The sequence below is a fragment of the Tachypleus tridentatus genome, chromosome 9 (genome assembly GCF_004210375.1).
Source record: "Tachypleus tridentatus isolate NWPU-2018 chromosome 9, ASM421037v1, whole genome shotgun sequence".
In the NCBI taxonomy this organism is placed as follows: domain Eukaryota; kingdom Metazoa; phylum Arthropoda; class Merostomata; order Xiphosura; family Limulidae; genus Tachypleus; species Tachypleus tridentatus.
In genome coordinates this window covers 69187402-69208871 of record NC_134833.1, presented here as the reverse complement: position 1 = coordinate 69208871, position 21470 = coordinate 69187402, and the positions used below count along the sequence as shown (strand labels likewise).

Sequence of the window (21470 nt, the reverse complement as noted above, 5' to 3'; positions counted from 1 at the left end):
TTGTAGATGTAACGCTAAATTTTATTAATATTTCCTTGATTTTTGTTACTGAGTGGATGCACACGGTATTATTGTGTGTGTGACACCAAACTTTGTCAATACTTTTTTAATCTGTTCTACTGTGCATGCCATGATATAAAAGATTGTTTAGTATAGATATTATTAATTAGTTTATTTTGTGAATGGACATATCATGATTATTTAGTTTTTATTATAAGAGAATTAAAAGCAGACGATTATTGGAAGTTGTGTTTGTGATTCATTGGTACCGAGAATATAAAAAGCAGACGACTTAATAATTGAATTGTACGAGAATAGGGAGAAGCAGCAGATAAACAAGGAAAGGTTCGGCGTGAAGTTAGCTTCAGCGGAAGTGATAGACTTAACGTTTTAATATGTTAAAAGTAAGAGTGACAGTAGAAAGGAGTTAAATTGGAAAAAAAGAAGACAAAACGATTATTGGGAGAGTAGTTTAAGAGTGCAGAAACTCGTGTTACAATTGTTGGTGAATTATACACAGAAAACTAGTGCGATATAAATAAGAAAGGTAGTTCGGCTTGCCACCTGAAATTGTAAAGTAATTGAATTGGTTTAAGTGGACTTGTGACAAGAAGAAGAGAATCGTATAGTGTTCATGCTATCCTCATAATTTCTATAGTGTAAAAAATTGTTGTACATATGTTTAACTTCTTCCGAATATATTTATATTATTTTGTAAACAAATGGAGTGAATGCTATTCATTTATCGTTGAATTCACTGCCAATAAATCACAGACGCCTACTGTAGAAGAATTTTAAGTCCAACAACACAGTATATATATATATATTTGTACTGTTAAGAAGTATAAGTAAAAGCCTTTTAATTAACAATTGGTAAACACAACAAAAGTTTATAACGTCTCATAGTATAGATGTGACATGTGTTGTTGTGTGCGTGACGCTAAACTTTATATTTTATTAAGTCGTGTTATGTATTTGGAATTTATTTCCTAGTCGGAGCTGATAAGAAGAGAAATTAAAACCGATAGCTGAATAAAATTTTATTTTAGTTATTTAATGTTTTATACGTTATTGTTTACAGTAGTCCAGCTGTGTAATTGCCTGTGTTATTTCATTATATTTCAGATATTCTTCAAACTGACGTAACGTTTGCTACTCTGTACTGTCTTCTAATTTTGGCCTCATGTTTTGAAGCACGTAAGTTTTTACTGAGCTTCTCGTAAATTCTAATTTCAGTCAGTGGCAATTTACAAAGAAATAGCTCTTAATGGATGGTTTATTTACACTTCATATAAAGGGTTTCTAAACTGTCTTGTTTCACTTGATATTGTAACGTAACCAAGACTAAAGTTCTAATGTTCTAATAGTTGGAATATTTGATGTTATAACTGCTGTTTAAGTTCTAATACTGTGTAATGTTGTTGGAATTTCGTTGTTGTTGTGGCTACTATTTAAGTTCTAATACTGTTCAATGTTGGAATAGTTGTTGCTGTATTTAAGTTTTAATAGTATGTAATGTTTGTGGAGTAGTTGTTGATGTTGTAACTGTTATATAAGATCTATTATTGTGTAATGTTATTGGAATATTTGTTGATGTTGTAACTGATATTTAACATCTAATACCATAAAATGCTGTTGGAATATTTTGTGATATTGTAACTTTCACTGAAATCTAATACTGCATCATATTCTTGGAATATTTGTTGATGTTGTAACTGATATTTAACATCTAATACCATAAAATGCTGTTGGAATATTTTGTGATATTGTAACTTTCACTGAAATCTAATACTGCATCATATTCTTGGAATATTTGTTGATGTTGTAACTGATATTTAACATCTAATACCATAAAATGCTGTTGGAATATTTTGTGATATTGTAACTTTCACTGAAATCTAATACTGCATCATATTCTTGGAATATTTGTTGATGTTGTAACTGCTATTTAAATTTTAATACAGTGTAATGATGTTGGGATATTTGTTGATGTTAAAATTGCTATTTAAGTTCCAATACCAAGTAATATTGTTGGGATAGTTCTTGATGTAATTGTTACTTAAGATACAATACAGTGTAATGTTGTTTGAATATTCGTTGATGTCATAACTGTTATTTAAGTTCTGATTCCTTCTAATTTTTGGGAGTATGTTACTGTGGCACATCAAGGCTTGATTTTAAATAATTTACTATTACTTAAAATGTTTATTTCTCTGCTTATATGCAAGTACACCAACTTTTGTAATTTGTTGTTAGTTTTGATTAAAGTTAAGTATAATTAAGAATTGTTACTTTACATTTTCAGATACCCTACATGCACGCCACCTACTCCATGTTACCTACAAACTTTACATGGCATCTCTAATATTTGAATGTGCTGGAATTTCTTGTCTGTGTATATTTTATGGTGTATTTGCTCATGACGGTATTGGTCTTCCAGTATTTAAACTACTTGGTAAGTGATATAATTATAAGTACAAATTGGTTATCATAGACTATATCTCAGGTGTTATGTGTGCTTCAAACACAAATAATGTGTCTGGCATTGTAATCATTATAAACACAAACTAATTATGATAGGCAGTATTGCTTGTATCGTCATTGCTAAAACCATGAACAAATCACCAGAGAATACATCCCTGGTGCTGTGTTCATTAGAAAACACAAATTAGTTATCACAATCAATATCATTGGCATTGTATTTATTAGAAATATGAATTAGTTACCAGTTATACTGCTGGTGTTGTACCTGTTACAAACACAAATTATTTACCATAGATGACATCCCCAGTGTTGTATTTAATAGATCCCCTGCTGGTGCAGCAGTAAGTCTACAGATTTACAATGCTAAAATCAGGGGTTCAATTCCCCTCAGTGGACTCAGCAGATAGCTCAATGTAGCTTTGCTATAAGAAAAACATGCCTTTCTGTATTTAATAGAAATTTCAGTTTTCATTACAGATGATATAATTAGTAATTTTATTCATTAGAAAGATGCATTTTCATTATTAATTACACAGTCTACTATTTTAGATGATGTTTGTTCTGTTATCCTTTGCCAAGTTTTTAATATTATGCATTATCTGGGGGACTTTTGCAGTATTTGTTTCCACCAAGTGTGAGTTCTAATTAACAATGAGTTTCAAAATATTATTCTTAAGCCGTATTGTGTTCTTGTTTCAAAAATTCGAGGTTTACTTTTAACTTGGTATTACTTCCTTTCCTTTTACCTTATATTTTGCAGGACGACTCTTAGAAGCAATAAGTACGATGGTATTTCTTCTTCTTTTAATACTTATTTCCAAAGGCTACACTGTCACTAGAGGGCGCTTGAAACCTCTTACATCTGCCAAGATCGGAGTGTTCATGACTGTGTATACTGTAGTGTATTCAACGTTATTTATCTACGAAAAAAAGGTTTGTTTGTTTGTTCTTTTTTCTTCTGAAAGCTGTGATAAAAATAACTTCAGTTGTACAAGTCTGTACATATTGATGTTTTATACAGAGATGAGTACGTTATCACTTAGGTGCATGACAGCCACATCAGTTGTAAAGTCTTAGCAATATTTTGTCATTATTGGTGTTTTATAGGTAGTATGATACCACCGGAATTTGGAATGTCCTGGGAAGAGCATGTAACAATCTTTTCTGATACCAGATATTCATACAATTGTATAGAAAAATTATGATCAGATCAGGGATTTATAACTCCCAAGATGAGGATATCCATTGAATGCAATGACATTGTAAAATGAAGGAGTATGTATTGATTTGGATTACTGGACCTTAGAGAAAGAGACTTGCACAAAACGTCCTACCATAGTGGTGATAAGTAAAGTGCAAAGTGTAACATATTGTAGCAACCCATGAATATAATGTCAAAGGTAAAACTTGTCCAAATGACCTAAATTCAATATAAGAAGGTTCTCTGACCAGAAACAAGGTCAAAAGAGTATGGATTCACTAAGATAAAGCTTCTCTTTATACTTTCAGTTTATCCTCGCATACCTCAAGCAGCTGGGGAATGATACGAGTATGCGTGCTATCTTATATGAAGATATATAGCCCAATACAGAGCCTACTCATTTCTCTTAGATCAGACTATTGATGCAGGCTCTGGGAAATCCTTGTTTTTGTACACTATTAGATGAAAGGCAGTTAAGGAGAAGTGGTGTGCTTTGGACAAGTCAGTCTTACATTGGTGCCTTTTGCAATAAAAATTGTGCTGGAGAATTATTATCATGATGCACAGTTGTCAGATAGAAAATGACAAGATGTGGGAACATTGATTGTAATGATGTGGTGAAGCTCTGAAATCATTTAAATGTAACATACTCAACCCTTTGTACATGTTCATTGTTAGTTTTTATGTAATGAGTCATCTATTTTACTTTAAGATGATTTGTGAGCATGGTCAGTCTTATTTTAACATATAGTGCTCTGAAAATGTAAGTCTTTTTCTAAGATATGCATATAAGCTGGAAATATGTTTATTCTGTCTCTAACGTGTTTAACACGTATCCCTTTATAAGATTGTATTTGTTCTGTATCTAATGCGTTTAGTATGTAACCCTGTTTCATGTACTGCAGGTGTTTTATCCTATAAAAGTGTTGTATATTTATGAAAGTCCCCATGTTTATTTTATTGCATTTGTTTTATCCTATAAAAGTGTTGCATGTTTATGAAAGCCCCCATGTTTATTTTATTGCATTTGTTTTATCCTATAAATGTGTTGTATGTTTATGAAAGCCCCTCATATTCTTTATTGTAATTGTTTTATCATATAAAAGTGTTGTATATTTATGAAAGCCCCCATGTTTATTTTATTGCATGTGTTTTATCCTATAAAAGTGTTGTATGTTTATGAAAGTCCCCCTTATTTCTTATATTCCAGGTTTTTGATCCTGGAGAGGTGTTGTATGTTTATGACAGTCCTGCAGGATATGGTTTGGTTGGTATGCGACTCGTAGGTTGGTCCTGGTTTGTTTATGCCAACATTTTTACTCTAATACATTATCCTGAGAAATCACGTTTCTACACAAAACTTTTTCTTATCTACTCTCTTTGGTAAGTACCATAGAACAAGCAAACTGTACAAACAAACAACTGTAGATATTTTTCACTTACATTTACAAAGTAGCTATTGCAAATAACAAACAGCAGTAGACAATTTAGTGTAACAGGTATATTGTTATTTGTTTACCAAATACATTCTGTTGTTAAATATCGTACTATAAGAACATGAGGTAATGTAACAGAAAATTATTTATTTTCTTTTTGTGAAAATCACTCAAATACCCCTTGTACTGTTTTTGTACAATTCATGAAACATATTCAGAGAAGTAACAGAGAAACTGTTGAAGTAACCTTTGTAATTTTACACTAAACTCACAGTAAATGACCAGTGATAGTAGAAAATGGCAAAAGGATGACCTATTTAAATATTAAAGATGAACACTGTTAGCTAATATGTTGTTGTAGTTTCGTGTTAGATGTAGGAACATGTGTGGTAACTTTAGGAACATGATAAATATGTGTTCTTATAAATTTAGTTCACAGCAAATTTTGATATCTGATCAATTTATCTAGTTTGAAGGTCATTTCATTCACATTAAATATGAAACTAAATGGTGTAAATTTCATCGAAAGGTATGTAAAGTATTTGTGTGTTTAGGGTAAATATTTCATACCTAGTTATGTGTGATCAGCAGAACACAAGATTTTCAATCTGTGTTTGATATCTGAGAGAAATAAAATAATAATAATTTTTGTACGCCCTAGAGAAGATGGTAAATGCTTCTGTCACTTTTACCTATTAGCTTGTTTCTACTCTGTAGGCAGTACTAAGAAGCTTTCACTGCTTAAACATTCATTTAGAATTACCTTTACTTTATCAGATATTACTGTGTTTTTACTGTTTTGTGTTCATGAATTGCACATATTTACTGTTTTAGTATTTATCAGTTCACTTTATTTTATGCCATTTTTAATGTTTTAGTGCTTAGCAATTTTTACTGTTTTTTCAATACTAGTTATTGCTTACTTTACTGAATTTCTAATGTTATGTAATTTATCAGTTCTACAGTTACACTTAGTTGATCTGTTGGTTTATGATTATATTTGCTTAGGTTCTTGTCAGGTCCAGTAATCATCCTTATATCAACCTTCATGGTTCCAAAGTGGATGAGAGAGAAGCTAATAAATGGGATTGAACTGTTCATTAGTCTAACAGCCCATTTAACTTTCTTTGTAAGTTATTTTAATAGTTCAGATTGCTAATCTAAGGATTTATTTTAAATAGTAAGCTATGACAAGAGACAAAATCAAACAGTTTGTTAACTTGTTTTAATAAAGAGGAAAACAAAATTTAACAGAATGTAGGGATTGTTGTTTATTTGTAGAATTTTTATAAGAAATATCAAAATATCAATAACAAAATGAATGCTGCAATAAAAATATACAAACAAGTAAAATGACACTGGTTGGATAGGTTTTTGAACAATGTTCAATACATATTTTGGTTGGCAAATTTAGACCGTTTCATTTAGCTATACAGATCACAATCTAACCAACTAGTATCACTTTACTTGTTTGTGTAATTTTTAGTGCAGCTATCATTTTGTTTTGGGTATTTCTTATAGCAATTCTACAAATAATCAATGATCCCTACTTTCCATTAAAATTTTAATTCCTTTTTCCTATTAATTTATTCATTTTTGTATGTCAGTAGAATATACACAACATCTATAAATTTCCAGTATAACTATATGCCTGATATGAGTTTTACAAGAATTAAAAGTACAATCACAAATTTATAAAATGTAATCATTCCTTTGGCCTATAGTGTATAAAACTGACAAATTATTGGTTACACTTTATAGATTTCTAATGTGTTTTGTTTTTTTCTAATTACTTTTTAGCAGGATTTCTACTTCTTTTTAAAACTTCATAATTTTTAATACTCTTTTTTTGTTTACATTTTATGGTATACCTCTGAGAAACTGTCATGTGTCTATCCATCAATATTGTAGCAACATTTACTGGGTTGAAAAAAATACTTAAATATGTGCACAACATGTTTACCATTTATAAAAAATCAATATATATAATATATTATAATATAATATAATATATATATATATATATTAACTGGAATATCAAAAGTGGATACCTACAGACAAGTCAAATAAGCTGAAGAAATCTTGTTGCAATGATCCAAGCCATCTATCTAGAGGTTACCCCCACTAACGTGGTCAGGTAGATAGATAGCTAATAGGTGAAAAAGTGGCTGTTTTAAATTTTTTTTCAATTGAATAGACTTTTTTGTTTAAGAATTCAATATGGTATGTTTTTCGTACATGAATTATATTGAAACCTTGTGGATCCCTACAATTATTTCTAATCACAGTCATTCAGAAAGAAACTCTTAATCACAATTATACTAATTTACAAAGCAATTTGTACTCCCAATTACAGTCATTCAATGAAGCAATTCTTACCAACCCACCCAGCTAAGTTTTCGAGAAAGAAATTTTTATGTCTCTCCAATTACAGTCACTTTAAGTGATCTTTATCACCAGTTATTGTCACTATATGAAATAGCATTAATCTTACTAATCTTTTAAAGCATTTCTTAAAATATTACTTTGTAGTGCGTAGTGCTCGGTAGAATGTTGCTTTGTAGTGATTGGTGTTTGAACCAGTACCAGTTTCTAATATTTAGTGATTTATAGAATGCTGCATTGTAGCTTGCAGTGTTTGGTAGTATGGAAAATTTTCAAACTCTCTTTTGATAACTGTCCTAGTTGTTCAGAGAATGACTATGAAATATAATGATTCTTTTAATATTACTACATAAATTCGAAATTTTGAAACTTACAGAAAACAGATGTGACTGAAAGTATTGAATGAAGTATTGTCTTTTACATAATACAAGAGAGCATTGGTGAAGTAACATAAAGACAATACAGTGCACACCATATTGACATTTTATAAATGGTCATGAATGTTTAATTTTAATCATTTAATTTATGCTATTAATCACTATGTGTTTGTAGTTAATTTGTTTTTATTATTAAACATTTCAGTGTATTTGCAGAAGTTGTTACTAAACTTGAACTCAAATTTTACTTTGTGGTTATTTTGCAACTGATAAAAATTTACCATTTTATGTTCAGACCACTCAGGTAGGATGTGCTAAAGTTATTTTACAATTATAGATTTTAACAAGACCTTCTGCAGCCAATAAAAACTTCCCATTTCATGTTCGGACTACTCAGGTAACAAAAATCTTTACCTTAAAGATCTAGAATTGTGATAATAAAAGTAAAATATTGCTAAATGTCATTTATTTTGTACATCAAAACAATATTATTATTGTGTCTGAGAGCAACTTAATAAATGAAATGTAACTTTGAAGAATGTTCATTTTATTATGAGTTCAAGACTTTTAAAGATAATTTTATATGTTATGGACCAGTTACCAAAATTAATTTTGTTAGGTTTGAAGAAATGTTATATAGAATTCTCTGAAAGTGAACTCCCTCCAGCATATCAACATTCAGGTCACTTTAACATCAGTGTTATTAAAACTCTTTTTTAAAAACCAAGCTGGCAACTAACATTCAACTGCTCTATTTCTAGATAGACATTATGCAGCAGAGTACTAATGGCTTTGTTGGAGACAACAACATTGATCGATTCAGTCACCATCCGTATGCTTTGTCTATTCCTGTAAGTCACAGACCAGATTATAACTCTCTATTTGGTGTCCAGAGTCGAGCATCTGGCATGGAACTGGTAAAAAACCTGTTAAATTATTTATTTATAATTAAAACATGAACTGTTCATCTATCATTGACCACATTTTAAGGAAGCGACAGAAACAGCCTAGGGGTATTAATTTATAATTTAAATATGAATTAGCTATCTATGGATGTTGTCTAGATGTCAAGAAGATGTTACAGACTATTTATGGGGTGTTAATTTATAATTAAAACATGAACTTGATGTCCATTCATGACCACACTTTAAAGAATCAATACAAACTATTTAGGAGGTGTTACTTTATAATATAAGCCTGAACTGTTTATCCATGGATGACCATCCCTCAATGAACTGATACAAACTATCTAGTAAGTGTTAATTTATAATACAAACTTGAACTGGTTGTCCATGGTTGATCATACTTCAAAGAACTGGTTAGTCTATTGAGCTGGCAGGAGTCATTGTCATTAAAATAAGTTTGTGAATTTGTTTATGTTCACAGATGAACTAGTAAATTTGTCTTTTGAAGAAAGATTGATTAAAATAAAAATTTACTGCTTATTAAATATATTAATAAAAAAAGAATTATTGAAGCAATCATTTAAAAATACCTAACCCATTTAGGGCACAGAAACACTGTTTTTTTCAACAACAAGAGTAGAATTCTTTTCAACTTTCAGGAATGCCTTGCCAATTTTTGTTATACTAAAACTATTTACTGTTTATCTATAAAATACAGAAGCTATATGTAGTACTAACTGTTAAGGATCTACACAGTAATATTTTGATGAGACACTTCTTGTGTCCTCAGCTTAAAACGAACCAAACCATCTACCATTTGGTATTTCAGGCTTGTCGACCAACAGCTCTACCCAGTGCTCCAGTAGAAGAGGATACCAATAACAACAGTGGTTTTCACATACGACGAAGCTTGCCTACTGATCAACAATAGGTCCTTTTCTGAATAAACCCATCCTAGGTGATTAACAGGCTCCAATCTTGTAATACAACAAGGAGCATGTTATAGTTCATGAGTGATTTATATGGACATTTTCTACACAAGTTTAGGAAAGGTGAACTTCTTTGAAAATAAATATTCCAGTTGTAATAGTCATTTCACTACCAATATTAAACCTTCTAGTTATTATGTAACGTTTTTGTCTGTTGAATTAAAATTCCTGAGTATTCAACATTACTACATGTTCCAGTGAAACTTCAACAAACCAACCATCCTGTTTACTTATGACCATATGTTATAGTGAAACTTCAACAAATCAACTATCTTATCTACTTATTATTATATGTTCCAGTGAAACTTTAACAAACCAAACAACATTTTTACTTATTACTATATGTTCCAGTTAAACTTCAACAAATTGGACATTCTGTTATACTGATCTCCATAGCATCAGTACCTCTATCCTATGAACACCAAGTCAGTATGTTTATGTCAAAAATAAGTTTGTGGATTACATATACTCTGTCATTGGGAGCTTCTGTGCACGTATATATTTGTGTATAAATATTGTAATTAGCACCAAAGAAACTTCTTTCTTTGTTAATAGTTATTTAGTAACAAATGAAAACTTCTTTCTTCACCCATTTGGTGGCCAAAGTGAATTCTTTTAGTAGGAAAGATACTGGTTGGTGAGTGACAGCATCTCTTGAAACTGTGTGGTTAATAAAAGAAGTGTTCAGAAACATTTTAAAACAAGACATCCTATAGTAATAAGCAAAGGAACTCCATCAGAGGAGGGTGCAGAATGTAATTAGCAGAAGTCACATGTAGGAATTGACAAAAGACAAGATATTTTCCATTTAACTCAAGTCTTTAGGTTTGGTTGTCCAGATGTTCAAGAGCTTACTATGAAGTCTAACGTTTTGTTCCAGAGGTTTATCTAATTGGTGTTAAAGTAACAAGTTCCATTTAGAGACAATTTTAGGTAATAGAATATTGTGTTGTGAAGATCTACAATTTAAAATTGCAACATTATAGTGCAGCAAGTATTATAGATTGCTTCTCTGGTACAAACATTTTTTTCTTAATTTTATATTTTCCAACTTTAATTGTACCATATTTCTTCCAGAAGTACTTAAGAATATGCTGGAAGAATAACGTTATCATAAGTAATATAATTATACTTTAGAATGCTTTTAAAAGCTGAAAACTAAAGCCTCGTATTTGGTGCAGTTTCACTGTAATGTTGAGTTTTTCTGGACATACGTCAATCGAAGCTAGTTTTAAAATAATGTTTAGTATTTCTGGGCATACCTCAGTCGAAGCTAGCTTTTAAATAAGCTACTTTTAAAATTATTTTGAGTATTTCTGAGAATAACTCAGTTGAAGCTAGTTTTTACATAACATTGCATATTTTTGGGCAAACCTCAATTGAAGCTAGTTTTTAAATAATGTCGAGTATTTCTGAGCATACCTCTATTGAAACTGGTTTTTCATAATGTTTTGTGTTTCTGGCTATAACTCAATCGAAGCTAGTTTCCCTCAGATTTTTTTCTTTCCTATGCATGTCAAAGTCAAAGGAAATTTTTTAATAATGTTTTTTTTTATTGGCTGTGCCTCAGCCAAAGTTAGTTTTTACACAATGTTGTGCATTTCTGGGCATACTTCAGATGAAGCTAGCTTTTACATAATGTTGTGCATTTCTGGGTTTACCATACTTGAAGCTAGTTTTTACATAACATTGTGCATTTCTTGGCTTACTTCAGACAAAGCTAGTTTCCATCAGTTTGTTTTTTTCTTCTTTGCATGCCTCAGTCAAAGCTAGTTTCTCCATACTGTAGTTTATTTTTGGGCATACATCAGTCAAAGCCAATTTTTTAAGTTGCTATTCTAGTTTTCATCTGTGATTGCTGTTACTTACCCAACATACCTGTAATCTGGTTTGCTATTCATTAGAGGCATATTTTTTGTACACACACTTGTCTTTTACCTGGCTTTAATTCCTATAGTGCTAATGGTAATACTGAATTTGATTTATTAATATTAGTGTGTATTTCCTTACTACCAGAGAGTTTCCAATATTGAATATGTAATTAGCCAGTTCATTGTATAAGTAATCAAAATTAGAAAATTTATGTATTCATTTTGTAGTATACTGACATTAGGTTTCTTAATGAAACAGCTGTAACTTTGTGGCAAAAAGTGTTATTTTTTTATGTGAATAATTGCTTTATGTATGTATATAAACATTTATATTTTACTTCTTTTCACACATCATAAAGTGGTTGTAATTACTGAGTAATTCTGTTTTAAATATATATTAATATTATGTACAATTCTAACATGTTGCTCTCTTCATATTGTATATTCTGCTGTTCTTCATACATCATTGCTAATCACAACAACTGTCTCTCATAAAACATTCTATAAACCTTATTATTCTTTTCTGTGTAAAGAAGGATGTATTTGACCATGCAAAGGTTTCATAGATTAATGTATTCTAGTCGTGCTTCTTTGTAAAATAATTTCAATTTGATGGTGGCCTTGTAAAGGACGTAATGAGTAATAAAATCAAATTGTATGCTCGTGTGCCTCACACTTGGTAATACTGTTGCACAAAAATATCGGTAATAAAGAAGGAAACAGAGGTCTCATATATTAATTTGTGCTAATCCTGCCTAAAAGAATTTCAAGTGTTGCAGCTACTTGGGATTCCCTCTTGTTAAATAGCCAAATGTTAAGGTAAACTAAGTGAAAAGTAAATAAGATTATGTAGCTGGAAGGAAGGAAAACTTGTATGAAATGTTATTAATTTTTATTAATATTAATAAATATTTTTATTTTCCTAAACACAGTAGCCTGGTATTTGGAATAATCAGTTGTCCTTCTCATACAATTCTAAATAAAACTTGAAGTGGAGATGACCATAAAATACAGGCTATAAAGACATGTCTTTATTTTCATGAATAAGTTATAACAAAAAATTTACATTGAAGAGTTGATTACTGTTAGATAATTTTAGGTGTGTTGCATTACTCTAATAATAATAATAAAAAAACATGGTAAAACTGTGATAAGTCTGTACATGGAATCAATCATATGTAAGTATTTAGTACTTAAAAATACAGTAATGTGTATGCCTGTATGTACGTCAGTTGAAATTGAACCTACTCATTATATTTATATGAATAAAGCATTTTTAACAATGGAAGAATGTGTATTAATTTAACATAATTCTTGTATTGTGAATAATTGTTTTTTCATCATGCACTTCCAGATAAGACCTTTGTCAGGTTTTTGTATAGTCAAGTTAATTACATTGTATATCTCTGAATTATTAGCGATAAATTTTTATAATAAACAAATAGCACACAGTTCACTTGTTTTAAAATAATATATTAAAACAAGTCAAATGCATATACAAATGTTTGTCACACTTTTTTTCACCATAGTTGATTATATAGTTTTAAATAATTCTCCATTTCTCCAAAAATTCACACAGACTGGTTAAATTAGTTTAAAACCCAAATAACAACACGAATTGTTACTTTTCTTCTCTTTTTATCACAATAGGATCAGTGATAAATTGACTTATATTGTATCCAGATTTAAATAAATCTGTTTTATGTCAAAAGTTCACACAGACTAGTCGGTTATTTTAGAATCCCTGTTGACAAGACAAATTATTCTTGTTACAATATTAACTGTGATGCTTTCACTTTAAAAACCGTACGGTATGGCTAAACTGCTAATCACACTAGTCTACTTTCCCTAATTTACTTTAACTTGCTGTGTCTGCACATATTTATAAAACACGACAGAAAAGCTTGAAATATCTAGTCCTCTGGTATCAACAATATTACACATTACGAGAAAAACTTATAAGCTTCGAGTAAGATGAAACCAACAAAATTACAGAAAGTTACGTATGTATAGAAACTTGTCATTACTATTGCTTCGAAAACAACTAACTTTTAACACTTGTTGTAGACACTAAACAATCATTATATATTAAACCACCAAATAAACCAACTAGCAACTCTTTAAATTAAACATTCTTGCATATCTGACAACCATGAACTCGAAACTGTCTCTTGTACTTCATGTGATGCTGTAAAGTAGATTTTTCTGTACTTCCAGGTAAGATCATGAAGTAGATTTTCTGTATCTCTAGGTAAGACCATAAAGTACAAAATGTGTCACATGCTTCCAGGTAAGATCATGAACTGGAAACAGCATCAAGTATTGCAAGACAAGACCACGAAGTATGTTTTCTTTCGTATGTAACATTCTTAATGAAAATTTAAAGATAAAACAAGAAATTTGCAAGAAGGTATCTTTGTATCAAATCCAATGTAAGTTGGCTGACATAGACTCAAATAGTTTACGAAACTCGCAAATTCAGTTTTGCTTGCTGAAAAATTAAGCAAAAAAACAAAAAAGTCCAAAACTGTTTCTATCTCTGTTTAGGACCTGTACCAAATTTCCTGTAAAGTTGTCCAAATAAGGCTACGTAATTGACCAAACCCCCATAGGTTATGGGTTGATATAACTTCCCAACCTCCCTAAAATAGGCATATCTTATATTTTTGTTTGTATATGTATAGAAACTATAACAAAGTATCTTTATACCAAATATCTTGTAAATTGGCCAAAATACAGCGAAGTATTCGAGGAAAATCTCTATAAACTTGTGCTTTTTGAGGTATCTTGACCCTTATCATTTTTAAAAATGGGCAGTTTATTATTCGTTAATGTGTGGGACCTGTTGAAATGTATCTATGTACCAAACTCCATATAAACTGGTCAAAATAAAGTGAGGGTAACTGACCCAAAATATCTAAATATTATTTTTTATAAGTTCTAGTACCTCTTACAAAGATTCAAAATGACCAAATCCAATTTTCATATGTCAGTGTGTTGGGGGTTTAAAACTTATATTTGTGGCAATTATCATCTCGATTTATGTATGTACAATTGCACAATAGCTCAAAACATACATTTTTTTACTTGAATTTCGTTTCCATAAAATCCTTGAAAAGGCTTAAACAAAACAGAAAAAGGTTCTGTGAGAATTGGAACAAGAAATAACCAAGTATCAAATTTACCCTGCAAGAAGTGAAGGAATGTTGATAGTTTGAAAAGTGCTTGTTAAAAGAAGAAAGAAGCTTGAGTTTCAATAGGAACAACATTGTGAGCTGATCTTGAATGTTTCCGAACTATCATAATTCCTTCTAACTTTGTACTTCCAATTATGACTAGGGCGAAGATCACTGTGTTACAGATACTGTGATGACCAAGACAAATACTAATTTCGGTATGATTAGTTCATAGTTTCAAAAATATATCTAGTTTAAAAATTATACTCAAATTAATAATTGTAACATTAAACAAGCTGTAAAATATAAATTGTTTATAAAATACATAAAAACTGGTTTGCTTCATGCATTGTTACTGATTTCCTGTGACTAATAAGGGTTATTTAAGATTTTGTTTTTCTCAGTTTGATCCGACACTAGTTACTTTTAAGGAGTAATACAATGCTGGCCAAAATCTTAAGGCCAGTGAACATAAGGGAAAAATATGCATTTTGCGTTGTTAGGCTCAACCACTTAAATAAGTGCTTCGGAAGATGAAAATAAAAAAGGGAAAAAAAACAAACGTTTTTTAGCATTTAATAGGGAAAAATGTGAACACTATGAAATTAGCCTGAATACTTGCTGGTCAAAAGTTTAAGACCATACTGAAACAAAGCGTTAATCGTTAAACACGTAACGAAATTTAGTCATTTGTGCTCAAGCATTAGCACTGTCAACATCTCCCACTGACATCTCTTGTGTTACATTGGATAAAAACATGGCAACGGCTAAAAAGTTGACAGAGTTTGCACGTGGCAGAATTGTCGAGCTGCAAAAGCAAGGTCTCTCACAACGTGCCATCGCTGGTAAGATTGCATGTAGTAAAACTGCTGTTGCAAATTTCTCAAAAGACCCTAAGGGATACGGAACGAGAATTTCAAGTGGTCGGCCCAAGAAAATTTTGTCAGCGTTGAGCATGAGGATTCGACAGGTTATCCGGTAAGACACCAGCCGATCGTCAAACCAGATTAAGGCCCTTACGGACGTAGAATGCAACTCAAGAATAATAAGACAGTATCTACGAGAGAAAGGCTTTAAAAATCGTAAACGTCTTCAAAGGCCACGCCTCCTTCCACACCATGAAACAGCTCGGTTAAACTTTGCTGAGAAGCGCCAAACATGGGACGTAGAAAAGTGGAAGAAGGTTTTGTTCTCTGATGGTCCAGGTGGTTTCCAATGTTACTGGCACGATAAGGATATCCCACCGGAGAAATTTTCTACACGACACAGTGGAGGAGGTTCCATCATGATCTGGGGTACTTTCTCCTTTCATGGAACAATGGAGCTTCAGGTTATACAGGGTCGTCAAACAGCAGCTGGCTACATTAACATGTTGGAGAGAGTATCCTTATTGACTGGATCTTTCAACAGGGTAACGCCGCAATCCACAATGTCCGCAGAACAAAGGACTTTTTTGTGGCGAATAACGTGATTCTTTTGGACCATCCAGCACGTTCACCCGAACTGAACCCCATTTAAAATGTTTGGGGGTGGATGGCAAGAGAAGTCTATAGAAATGGACGTCAATTTCAAAGAGTGCATGATCTTTGTGAAGCCATCTTCACCACTTGGAATAACATTCCAGCCAGCCTTCTGTAAATGCTTATATCGACCAAGTCAAAGCGAATGTTTGCAGTTATTTGCAATGACTGTGCAACTCATTACTGAGACCTCTTGTTGGGCATTATCTACCCTGTTTAGGACTTCTTTTTGGCATGCTCTTAAACTTTTGACCAGCAAGTATTTAGGCTAATTTCATAGTGTTCACATTTTCCTAATTAAATGCTAAAAAAAAGTTTTTTTTATTTTATTTTCCCTTTTCTTATTTTCATCTTTCGAAGCTCTACTCAAATAAGTGGTTGAGTCTAACAACGCAAAATGCATATTTTTTCTTTATGTTTATTGGCCTTAAGATTTTGGCCAGCAGTGTATTCTGTGTATCTGATTGGCCTTATGTTTCTTATGTAATGGTTTTAGATGCACTGTTTTTCCTTAGAACAATTGGATAGTCCTACAGAATAATAGGAGGCTCTACAAAAACTTATAATAGAGAAAAAATCTGAATTATCTAACATCAACTGGGTTTGAAGAAAAGAGAGAGAATGGACAAAAGCTAAATATGCTCAAATAATTAGTATTTCAAACAAGCAACAAATTTAAAAATGTGTATCTTTTGGATGCCTTTACTGGAAAGCTTTCATACAAGAAGTTTTAAATCTATAAAACACCACAGATGTCATCACATTCCAGAGTAAGAAAATATGTCATTATATATGTGAAATAATAATGCCATTTTTCTAAGAGGTGGGTTCTGTCTCCATGATTTATAGTCCTTCTTGCTGCAAAACATAGAATAGCATATCACCTGACATACCAATGGAAGGGATCATATATTTTACTATACCATGCACTATTTTATAGGAATGCTTCCCATGCTGAAGTTTATGTGATACTCTAGTTGACTGACCCAGTGCAGTAGGTAAATAAGGTAGGAGGAATTCAGTAACTCCCTTTGGAGGCATTCTATATCCAACTAAATTATTTTTGATATGAAATAAGGAGTAGGAAACACATAGTATTTCAGCATACCACAGAAGTTAAGACAAATATATCATGAATACACACCACTACCTAGATCCTACTTCCATAGTCACCTCAAAGTACACATTTTATAACTCATATTATGGTCTTTGTTCTGGTGACTTTGTTTTCGTAGTTTTGTATTTGACTATATATATGGTTTATTTTACAGAATTAATGACTAGCAACAAGAACAACAAAGAAACCAGTAAAATAACATAGCATGTAATCTCCACCAACCATGTCATTAGTTATGAAGTCAGGTTTGAGTTCCAGAAAGTTACCTCCTTTAGTTACACGCTCAGTATCATTTTTACTGTCTTAGTTCTTTGACCATAACGATAATCTTTGAGAGCCTTGGAGAAGGTCTTCACAGGCTGAAAATTCTTTCTTATTCCTTTTCTAAGGGCACAAAAAATCCTGGTTTAATTATCCTAGTTGATCACATAATTTTTATGTGAGAATATGGGCGATCATGTGATTGAATGAATATGCTAAACATCTGGCAATCATACATAGTGAAAGAGGATAAAATGTGAGAAGTCACATGAAATATGATTGGTAAAAATGTCACTTAGAAATGTAGGTTTGAATTTTGTGATGACCTGTCCACCACCACTAGTTCTTATCTTACACAAATGGCATTACTACAAGCTCCTATGAATTCACTTGTATGTAACCTTTGAAAATGTATCTGTTACATTTTGAAGTTCCTAGTCCACCTAGCTTTATCAGATCTCGTGTTTGACTAACACTCATCAGTGCTGTCTGGGACCAGTATAAAAGAAATGGGTACAAAGCTGCAGACATTAGTTCCTACACAAGTAACTAACATTTTATTGCGAATTTTACTCATTCAAAAATGTTTTGATTTGATTCAGAGATTCTTCATTCACTACTTAAAACAACAACTACGTTTTTGTTCAATTTTAGTGTGATTTTAGGTGTCACTTTTATCTTTTCCATAAATATCCACTGCCTGGAGACTATTTAACATTAAACTGAATAATCTTCTCATTGGTATTATTGAAAATATCAGGTGCATTACATCTCCAAACAGTGCCTTACAGACCAATACCCAGTGTTGACTTCATATCCCAAGATCTTGACATCTAAATAAAATCCTTTATTTCATTCATATATTGCTTTATAGCTGTGTTCTCACGAATAACCATATATACACACTACATGGCCAAAAGTATGTGGACACCCCTTATAATTATTGAGTCAGACTATTTCAGCTCGCTAACAAGTGCATAAAATCAAGCATACAGCCATGCAATCTCCATAGACAAAGACTGGCAGTAGAATGGGTCGTACTGAAGAGCTCAATGACTTTCAATGTGGCACTGTCATAGGATGCCATCTTTCCAACAAATCATTTCGTCAAGTTTTTGCCCTGTTAGAGCTGCCCCGGTCAACTGTAAGTGCTGTTATTGTGAAGTGGAAACATTTCGGAGCAACAACAGCTCAGCCACTAAGCGATAGGCGACACAAGCTCACGGAACGGGACCATCGACTGCTGAAGCGCTTAGCGCGTAAGAATCGTCTCTCTACAGTTGCAACACTCACTATCGAGTTCCAAACTTGCCAGCACAAAAACTGTTCGTCGGGAGCTTAATGAAATGAGTTTCCATGGTCGAGCTGACGCACAGAAGTTTAAGGTCACCATGTGCAATGCCAAGCGTCGGCTGGAGTGGTGTAAAGCACACCGCCATTGGACTCTGAAGCAGTGGAAACGCGTTCTCGGGAGTGATGAACCACGTTTCACTATCTAGCAGTCTGACGGACGAATATGGGTTTTGCAGATGCCAGGAGAACGCTACCTGCCTGAATGCATAGTGCCAACTGTAAAGTTTTGTGGAGAAGGAACTATGGCCTGGGGCTGTTTTTCGTGGTTTGAGTTAGGCTCTTTAGTTCCATGAAGGAAAACCTTAATTCTACAGCATACAATGATATTCTAGAGAATTGTATGCTTCCAACTTTGTGGAAACAGTGTGAGGAAGGCCCTTTTTTGTTTCAGCATGACAATACCCCGTGCACAAAGCGAGGTCCATAAAGACATAGTTTGCCAAGATTGGTGTGGAAGAACTTGACTGGCCTGCACAGAACCCTGACCTCAACCCCATTGAAACCTTTGGGATGAATTGGAACACCGACTGCAAGCCAAGTCTTCTCACTCGACATCAGTACCCGACCTGCTATTATAGCAGCAAAATGGGACCGACTCCATATTAATGTCCACGGTTTTGGAATGAGATGCTCAACAAGGACATATGAGTGTGATGGTCGGGTGTCCACATACTTTTGACACTGTAGTGTATATATTCACACATAACTCACATTGTCACATATACTGACAGTTGTGCACATACCGACTGTGGCTTACGCCAAATGTGTTTTTATCCCTATAAATAACTGAAAGGCCCGGCATGGCCAGGTGGGTTAAGACGTTCTACTTGTAATCCGAGGGTCGCGGATTCGAATCCCCGTCGCACCAAACATGCTCGCTCTTTCAGTCGTGGGGGCATTATAATGTGACGGTCAATCCCACGATTCGTTGGTAAAAGAGTAACCCAAGAGTTGGCGGTGGGTGGTGATGACTAGCTGCCTTCCCTCTAGTCTTACACTGCTAAATTGTGTAGCTTTGCGCGAAATCCAAACCGGATGTATCCTGCACAGTCTTTTTCCACTGATTATGCCTTGATGCCTATAGTGCCATTGCTGTCAACTAAGAGCCATTACATTCAAGTTTTCTTGGCATCAAGAAATACTTAACCACTTACAGAATTTAGTCCAACTAAAATCTGCACTTACATCAACCTAAGCTAAAAACAATATTCTGCAGTAAAATAATTTACTGCCCTAAACAACTACAGACACCAGTGGCTAAACTCTAAAGATATTGCCATTCTTGAGTTATTTCACTTTTGTTGTCACTGTAGAAAAATGGATATAGGCAAATCCAAGGAAACAAAGACCGTTCCACTCATATTCAAAGCATCCTGTGATGAGAGAGAAAACAGCTCCTTCACTGTCCAGGAACCGTGTGTATTCTAGGCACTATATTTAACAGGTTAAATAACCTTAACTATCCTAACTGTGTGATAAATCAAGAAGCTGTTGCCTGACATTCTGAAGATACTTCTCAAAGAAATTCTTCTTTATAGCTCAGAAAGTATGGACTACAACATCATTTTAGTGACCTTAATTTTGTGATAAATAAACCATCCTAACATTGTAATAATTAGGTGGTAATCACGCAATGTATTTCATACATTTTTATGGTGAAACATGATTTGACAGCTTGGAAAGCAATGAACATCACGTACTTTCTTTCAGTCAAAGATCTTACCATTAGAGACTCTTTAGTTTAGATCTAGCAGATAATCCTAGCCATAGTAATTGCTTGGCCATGACAGGTCAATGATCTGTCACAACCAACTAGGTACTTTCTCATCTGACTCATCTTGCACTGTTAGATAACAATCTCCAATATTTTACTCCTGATTAATTATGCCGATAAAATATGAACGAGTCTGTTCATTATTCTTTAACTTGTATCTCTGATCAAGCCATTGCACAAAATATTCATCAGTATCATGTAACTTTAGCTTCTCAAATGTTCCTTACCGTGGAACTTTTATTTTTTAACGATTTTTTGTGATATTTCCTGTGCTGGATGATAGCCTTTTCCCATAAGGTATATTATATTCTAACCAAACATAAGGATGTTTATGCAAAACTAGTTGATATGTACTCTGTTTCATAGTATGCCATCATAACTATAAAATATGGCAGGTGCCTTCCCCAGTCAGTTTTAATGGAGGTAACAAATTTTATAAGCATCTACCTAACGTCTTGTATTACTCATCCTCCAAATCCATAAGACACGAGATGATAAGGTGAAGTGGACATTTTCATTATACCCATCACTTTACACTCAAAGGATAGCTGCCTATTGAAATTAGCTCCCTAATCTGTGTGAATGTTTTTCACATTGTACCAAACTGGGAGGACCATTGGT

General features: G+C 32.7%; 1 protein-coding gene across 3 annotated transcripts in view; it reads left to right on the top strand.

The window, feature by feature from the left end:
* The window catches only part of LOC143225429 (transmembrane protein 145-like), a 38969-nt gene extending 26033 nt beyond the window's left edge, over positions 1-12936 (top strand). For 2 of the 3 annotated variants that reach the window (XM_076454845.1, XM_076454846.1), the window contains exons 6-13: positions 1126-1197; positions 2306-2455; positions 3245-3417; positions 4896-5068; positions 6130-6250; positions 8221-8280; positions 8645-8800; positions 9618-12936. In XM_076454845.1, the coding sequence (XP_076310960.1) occupies positions 1126-1197; positions 2306-2455; positions 3245-3417; positions 4896-5068; positions 6130-6250; positions 8221-8280; positions 8645-8800; positions 9618-9719 (1007 nt within the window). In that variant the 3' untranslated portion in view covers positions 9720-12936. The remainder of the gene's footprint in view (positions 1-1125; positions 1198-2305; positions 2456-3244; positions 3418-4895; positions 5069-6129; positions 6251-8220; positions 8281-8644; positions 8801-9617) is intronic. The other variant, XR_013013845.1, reaches the window with a different exon arrangement.
* Positions 12937-21470: the final 8534 nt, after the last annotated feature.